The sequence below is a fragment of the Brassica oleracea genome, chromosome C3 (genome assembly GCF_000695525.1).
Source record: "Brassica oleracea var. oleracea cultivar TO1000 chromosome C3, BOL, whole genome shotgun sequence".
In the NCBI taxonomy this organism is placed as follows: domain Eukaryota; kingdom Viridiplantae; phylum Streptophyta; class Magnoliopsida; order Brassicales; family Brassicaceae; genus Brassica; species Brassica oleracea.
In genome coordinates this window covers 38,797,320-38,804,700 of record NC_027750.1, presented here as the reverse complement: position 1 = coordinate 38,804,700, position 7,381 = coordinate 38,797,320, and the positions used below count along the sequence as shown (strand labels likewise).

Below are 7,381 nucleotides of genomic sequence, written 5' to 3'. Positions count from 1 at the left end.
TTAAAAAAAAAAAAAAAAAAAAAGAATCAACTGTATCAAATTCAACCTCTCTTCGATCACATTTGTACTCACCAAGGTTTCAGGTCAGCGACCGGTCCTGCAGTCCAGTTCAACAGCTTCTCACCTGGTCTCAGATACACACTCCTATCATGAGGCAGCTTACGGGCCAACCCATTCAACACTTGGTGAAACGCATCCCCTGGTTGAGCTGGTTGCGGGAACAGCATAGCCTGTTTCATCGAAGGGTTTGCCAACAACCTCTGTTTCCTCAGTATAACCTCTGGTGGGATCGATGTGAGTATGGTGTCCAAGTAAGGAACATCCTTCTCATCCACAAACACACCAATGTCTTCCCATGGGATGGCATCTGCAAATGGTAGCACAATGTCGTCTGCTATGATCACGGGGATGCAACCGAAGATCACGGCTTCAACTAGTCTTGGACTCCATGGGGCCCATCCAAGTGGGCATAAGCAGAAGATTGCTCTCTGCATGTCCTCGTAATATGTTGTCGGGTGCTCTGTTGAGATGTCGAAGAGCGGATTGTCCTTGAAGTTTTCCCATACAGCTGCTCGTGCACCCCTGTGTCCGTTTTTGACAAACAAAACATCATCACTGATTATACGAGAGCAAATCAAAGGATGGTGATATACCATAAGATGAGCATTCTGATTAAAACTTACCTCGCATAGTAACCACCTTCGGGGTCATTTCCCACATCATAAAACAATCCTCGGAAATAGACGAAGATGGATCGAGGAGTTTTCCCAGGAATCAAGTGTGATTGCATCTTCTGCGGTGGAGCATAGGGAGGAACAGTGATTGAACCCTCTTTCAAGCAGACATGATTCCTCTGTCCAAATGTCTGCACCAGCGTAGCTCGTTGAAGCAAGGGTAGTATTCCTCTTCCTATGGCCTTCTCTTCCTGCCACAGTCAAACACAAACAAGAGATCAACGTGCATCACGGCTGGGGATAACAATTTATGCGGCATCAAAAGGGGGTTGCAACTTCCAAAGGGATAACAGACTTTAGAGAGCAAGTTCAACAGTAGCAGACAATCAATCATTCACATCCAGAAGTTAGTGCACAAACTAGGATAACACAGCAAGAGCATATTATCTTGGTTTACTTGATAATGGAAGCAGGCCCCAAAGTCATGAGGCACAACAAAGAAGTGGTCAGCTCCTTCAGTGCGATTCCAGTAAGGCCAGTTGGAAGCAATGAGCTGAATAGCACTTCTCATCATTCTCGGGGATTTAAAGGGAAGAGGAAGGCCGTTTGGAGTGAGATCACAAGTGGTGTAGACAGGGACGTAGAACCAATCAGCTTCCTCGGGGTTAAGTGTTCGAACAGGACTAGACAAAAGAAAGCGTTGCATATAGATCTCAGCAGCAAACATGTGGGTGAGACATCTGGGGTCTTTCTGAAGAATCTTCTTGTTGTATTTGCTTGGAAGCTCATAAACAAAGACTTTCAGTCTTCCCACTGGATTATCGTCCAACACATCACCAGCACTACCTAAACACCACAACAAACAAACAAACAAAAAAGACACAAACTTTAAAAGTCCAAGTGATCCTGATGACCTGCACATCACTAAAACACTAATACTAGTACCAAGAAAAGGCTATCTGGGTAGCTTAAATAGAGACCCTCAGAGATCATGCAAAACTTAAAGTCATCCTAAGATTTACATATTCAATCGCAAAAGACTTGGCCCTAGCTTTTATTTCGATTCTTAAGACTAAAGTGATTATCACACAATCCGAGTAACCATAGGGGAAAGCAATCATTCACTGAATGTTTAGATAGATAGAACACTGACCTGAGATTCGCTCGGTTGGTTGACTTCGACTCAGACGGAAAGCAGAGATCGTGGAGAAGGCAAGGTTACAAGCAAGGAAGATCAAAACCCAGCTCGTCAACTTCATCTCTAATCGCTCAATTACCTCACAACACACATCAAAGCTGATTGCTAGATCACGCCAAGAGTTGACAGCAAGAGTACATCGTATTTGATTCGATGAAACGAAGGTTTGTGCGACGCTAATACGCTGTCGTTTCAATACGACCCATCTTCGCCAAGTAATGGAGAAGTCGTTAGGGGCGATGAGCAGTCAACGTCATCCATATTTTTAATAATTGTTCGAAAATGAGATTAGTTAGCACTTAGCAGTGGACTTGGACGAGCTTTAGGCCCATTTATCGTTTTCATGGCCCTTTAGACGATTTATTTGTTCTCCATCATGTAGTTTTCAGTTTTCACTCTATACGAGGATTTATGAGCGGCCTGTTCTTTTACATTTGAAGCATTAAGCATAAAAACTCAACGCAACACCTCTGTTTTTGCAACGACTATGGTTTTATGAACATACTACCTTCACTGAGGTTCTCTATTTAAGCTACACAGATTATCTATCCATATATGTGAATAGAAAATTAAAGGTGTGTTAACTTTGAACGATATGTTTTGTTGCTCTCCTTCTGCAGTTCTTTCTTTAACTAAATTTATTCCTTTTTCAATTAAGAATTTAAGACAAATATAATATTGGAAAAATAGGGTAGTATTAGGGGATTTAGAACACATAAATCAATCTTTTCAGGATTCTAAAACTCCAACAGTTAAATAACAGTGGTGCAAAACAGTATTAAAGTCGCAAGTCGCAATGATGAACATGATGATATATCTTTAATAATAACAATATTGTAAAATTATAAAGGTTAGACATTTACACTAAAAAAAACAAGTTTGGACATGAGAGAAAGGACAGAGTAATGGTAAAGAGGAAACTGAGGGACTGATGGGAAGGAGAGAAGAGGATAGGGCTGGGCTGTGAGAGAGAGAGACAGTCAAAATAAAACACACTGACCATTAAAATTGCAGACTCTCAGAACTCCGATTTGACCTGTCGTTTCTTCATTGGCTTCCACAGTTTTCTTATCGGCTCAGTCTTTATTTTTAACTACTTTTTTTCCTTTCAAACGGCTTTGCTTTGTCCTTTTTCTTATTCTTTGTGTTCACTACTGTTTATTGACAAGGCTTGCTTAACTAGGATTGTTCACTCCTATTTCTAGTTTTAATGTAATTCAGGCTATCGATTTTTCTTAGAATCATATGAATTTTGATTTTGTTTGTTTTTTTGTTAACGGTGAAATTTCGGTTTTGGTGATTGGTTATATATATAGCATTGTAATTTATCAGTTTGAGAATATAGTTTTCTTTCTTTGTCAAAGTTTTTATCAGTTGAGAAATTGTTTTATTTTTTAATAAAGGTTTTCTGGTTTATATGTGTTACTTTTAGGGCATAGGTGTACATATAAAGCAGGGAGATGACAACACGTAAGTCATCGTAGAAGAGATTAGACCCCAAGTTTGTGGGATTAGATAGACTGAAACACTTCTACCCCCTCTCTTTGTTGAGGTTACTCTTTTGCATTTACGAATTTCCGTTCCCTAAAATGCAAATTAGTTGCTCATAAATTAACACTCCGATCCGTATCTACTACTATTGCAATTCAAAAAAACTCTTTTTTTGCTCGTTTGCTATAAATTAACAAACCTCATTTAATGTTTACAAGACTTGCGTTCAGACGGTGCTGATATTTCTTATTATCATAAAAAATTCTTGTGTCGTTATAAATTTATTAGTTCGTGAAAAATACCAGAACTGGTTGTAAATAAGACGTACTCTCTATACAGTCTATATGGATAATGAATTCATATAAGTTATGTTAATGACACCGTAAGGTAATATAATTAATGTCATATACACCTGCCGCAAAGAGTTTGGTACCACTCCTGCTTCTAGTTTATATGCAAACTATATCAACGTATATACGCAATATATCCGAATTTCAAAGAGACAACAACAGTAACAGGGATAAAAACGTGAGAACCGGATGAGGAACAAAAAACAATAGGAGTTTTAAAATAACAAACAATTTTTTTTAAACAGTAAGAAAGTATTTGTAGTTTTACTAATCATTTTATCATCTAACGTGAAAATGACAAAAGGTCATGGTCGGAGTAGAGAAAAAGAATGTGGACGAAAGGAAAAAGTTTGACTTGTTTAGTCCCCAACTGTCAATTTTCCAGCAAGACACATCACACCTATCATCTTTATCATTTACTCACATATACATACGCGCTTTACTGCTAAAACATTGATATAAAATAAGAATATATTTTAAGAACCTAGTATTTATTTCTAGATTCTTTACTGTTGTATATATAGAAGCTGCTCGAGTGGTCTTTTTTACAGTAAAGCAGTCTCCTCAAAAGAGTAAAGAAAGAGAAAAGGAGTAAAAGAGAGAATATGGATCCTGAAGGTTTCACGAGTGGCTTATTCCGATGGAACCCAACTAGAGTAATGGTTCAAGCACCAGCTCCGATTCCTCCACCGCAGCAGCAATCGCCAGCAACACCGCAGACCGCAGCGTTTGGAATGCGACTAGGTGGTTTGGAGGGTTTGTTCGGTCCTTACGGTGTACGTTTTTACACGGCGGCAAAGATAGCTGAGTTAGGTTTTACGGCGAGCACACTGGTGGGCATGAAGGACGAGGAGCTTGAGGATATGATGAATAGCCTCTCTCATATCTTTCGTTGGGAGCTTCTCGTCGGTGAACGGTACGGCATCAAAGCTGCCGTTAGAGCTGAACGGAGACGATTGCAAGAAGAGGAAGAGGAGGAATCGTCTAGACGCCGTCATTTGCTACTCTCCGCCGCAGGTGATTCCGGCACTCATCTTGCTCTTGATGCTCTCTCCCAAGAAGGTACGATAATAGTAAATATCTAATGTATATCTATAACTTTTTTTTTTGAAAGCTGTAATATAAATATATTTCCCAACGTTTAATACATGCATTGCTAATCTATTTAACTATGCAAGGCTGTCAACAAATATAGATCTATATATGTTCACTTGACTGGTAGATATAGGCTTATGAATCTTTGCATGATTGGTTACTAATATCAGCAACTATATACTTGTATGATATAGTTCTGGGCAACATTTGTTTTTTGACTGTCAAATGTAACTTCAAATACGTGTATAGTAGAACTATTTGTATAGAATATGCAATTGCAGTCTGCTTTTTAAATTAGACCTGTTGCAAGAAGTACGAGGATTAATTATATATTGTGCAAAATCCAAATACTGAACGTATCTTTTTAATATCTATATAAAATAAAGTTTGCGATTGTGACAAAAGTATGTATAGATGACTGGACAGGGTTGTCACAGGAGCCGGTTCAGCACCAAGATCAGACTGATGCGGCGGGGATCAACGGCGGAGGAAGAGGAGGTTATTGGGAAGCAGGGCAGACGACAATAAAAAAGCAACAGCAGAGACGCAGAAAGAAAACGATTGTAACGTCAGTGGAAACTGATGATGACGGCAACGAAGGTGAGGATGACGACGGGATGGATGTTGTTAACGGAAGTGGGTCAGGGATGGAGAGACAAAGGGAGCATCCGTTTATTGTAACGGAGCCAGGGGAAGTAGCACGTGGCAAAAAGAACGGTTTGGATTATCTTTTCCACTTGTACGAACAGTGCCGCGAGTTCCTTCTTCAGGTCCAGACCATTGCTAAAGATCGTGGCGAAAAATGCCCTACCAAGGTATCTTTCGTTTATCAACCGATCCTAGCCGTACGCTTACTTTACATTATCATTTTTATAAAATATATACATTTTGGTGTCGGATTGGTAGGGAAACCCTAGCCATAATCATGGACAGCTGTTTTAAAGCAAGTTTGACAAGTCATGAGTTCAGCGATTTTTCGTTATTATTTTTGTTTTATTTTCTTTCGCTATGTCTGGCAAAGATTTATATAGGTTCTGATTTTATGTCTTCACTCGGAATAAATATAGTTAGATTTCTTTTCTTTTTTTGTAACGTAAATATAGTTATATAGTTAGATTTCAATTTAATGTTTTGTAAGAGTCACCGTACGACAACGTGTCGAGTTAGGAAACGACACAGTCGTTCTTTTGTTTTTACCTAAAACGACACGAGATAGTAAGATACGATGTCCTCATGCATTTTTTTTTTGGGGCAAATGTCCTCATGCATTTAGATTCAATATCTGCATGTATTTTACATATTTGTTGACCATTTATTAGAGATAATTGTTGTGTGCTATATGTATTTAGATACAGTCTATTACTCAGTGGGTAATAAAGAGTCTTCTTCCCCATAGTACAGAATCCATGAGCTCTGTGCCATTTGCTTGTGCAGACGCACGTTATTAAAAATATGAGGTTTACAGATAACGTAAGCCAATAAAAGTCTAAATTTTTCTCTCTGAAGATATTACCTCCAATATATATTTAAATTATATATTGGTACTTTTTCTATGCTAATAAAAAAGGTTGTTTTGAATTATTAAGTACTGATTTTTTATGATTTGGAAAAATATGTAAATAGGTGACGAACCAGGTGTTCAGGTACGCTAAGAAATCGGGGGCAAATTACATAAATAAGCCAAAAATGCGACACTACGTTCATTGTTACGCACTCCATTGCCTCGACGAAGAAGCTTCAAACGCTCTCCGAAGAGCGTTTAAAGAACGCGGTGAGAACGTTGGGTCGTGGCGGCAGGCTTGTTACAAGCCACTTGTGGACATTGCTTGTCGTCATGGCTGGGATATAGACGCCGTTTTTAACGCTCATCCTCGCCTTTCCATTTGGTATGTTCCCACTAAGCTGCGTCAGCTCTGCCATTTGGAGCGGAACAATGCGGTTGCTGCGGCTGCGACTTTGGTTGGTGGTATTAGCTGCGAGGGATCGCCTGCGTCTGGACGCTTTGGGGTTTAATTAGTTCATGAGTTGTTGTGGTTTACTTATTCGTTATCTTAATTAATTATCTACTTTATTAAAACAGTACAAATAAGAAATAACCCTAACATTTACAACTTAATTACAATACAATGCAACTGAAGTAATTAATAAACTTATATCTAAATTTTTTTTTTCCCTAAATCTATTCTACAACAAATTCATGATAAATATTACACTTAATGCACATTAATACTATAAACCTTAATATGTAAAGTAGAAAACCTCTTTTCATAAATTCGTGGGTATTATCCTCTCACTACAAGAAAACAGCAAAGATTCTGAGGGAAAAAATCGTCGGAATTTCGTCGGAATACCGTTATTCCGACGACATACCGACGAAACAAGTCGTCGGAAATAATTCCTCGGAATTTCTTCTTTCGTCGGAAATCCCTCGGAATTTTCCGACGGAATTCCGAGGAAACAAATTTCCGAGGAAATTCCGAGGACCATTATTTTGTCGGAAATGTCCTCGGAATATACCGAGGGAGAACTTCGTCGGGATATTTCCTCGGACGTTCATCGATCGATGCGTTTTA

The 7,381-nt window shown here is 38.8% G+C and overlaps 2 protein-coding genes across 3 annotated transcripts in view; one reads left to right on the top strand and one right to left on the bottom strand.

The window, feature by feature from the left end:
- LOC106335607 (probable beta-1,4-xylosyltransferase IRX10L) overlaps nt 1–2,100 on the bottom strand; it is a 7,508-nt gene extending 5,408 nt beyond the window's left edge. The window contains exons 1-4 of the mRNA XM_013774180.1: nt 1,828–2,100; nt 1,132–1,520; nt 684–925; nt 31–582 (exon numbers count right to left, since the gene is read on the bottom strand). Coding sequence (XP_013629634.1) covers nt 69–582; nt 684–925; nt 1,132–1,520; nt 1,828–1,933 — 1,251 coding nt within the window. The 5' untranslated portion in view covers nt 1,934–2,100 and the 3' untranslated portion in view covers nt 31–68. The remainder of the gene's footprint in view (nt 1–30; nt 583–683; nt 926–1,131; nt 1,521–1,827) is intronic.
- A 2,149-nt stretch (nt 2,101–4,249) lies between these two features.
- On the top strand, nt 4,250–6,882 carry LOC106333281 (putative transcription factor BOFH). 2 transcript variants are annotated; one of them, XM_013771747.1, is made up of 3 exons: nt 4,250–4,775; nt 5,223–5,623; nt 6,432–6,882. In XM_013771747.1, exons 1-3 carry the CDS (start codon nt 4,319–4,321, stop codon nt 6,819–6,821), a joined length of 1,248 nt encoding a protein of 415 aa, XP_013627201.1. In that variant the 5' UTR covers nt 4,250–4,318; the 3' UTR covers nt 6,822–6,882. The 2 variants fall into 2 exon arrangements, with proteins under 2 accessions (XP_013627201.1, XP_013627202.1); XM_013771748.1 differs by having other exon boundaries at nt 4,283–4,775; nt 5,235–5,623; nt 6,432–6,826.
- Nucleotides 6,883–7,381: the final 499 nt, after the last annotated feature.

What these genes read in the sequence shown, in the direction of transcription:
- LOC106333281 (XM_013771747.1), top strand. Translation starts at nt 4,319, where the DNA reads ATGGATCCTGAAGGTTTCACGAGTGGCTTATTCCGATGGAACCCAACT. An exon ending in TGATGCTCTCTCCCAAGAAG is followed by an intron (nt 4,776 to 5,222) that starts GTACGATAATAG and finishes AAGTATGTATAG; the next exon opens with ATGACTGGACAGGGTTGTCA. An exon ending in GCGAAAAATGCCCTACCAAG is followed by an intron (nt 5,624 to 6,431) that starts GTATCTTTCGTT and finishes ATATGTAAATAG; the next exon opens with GTGACGAACCAGGTGTTCAG.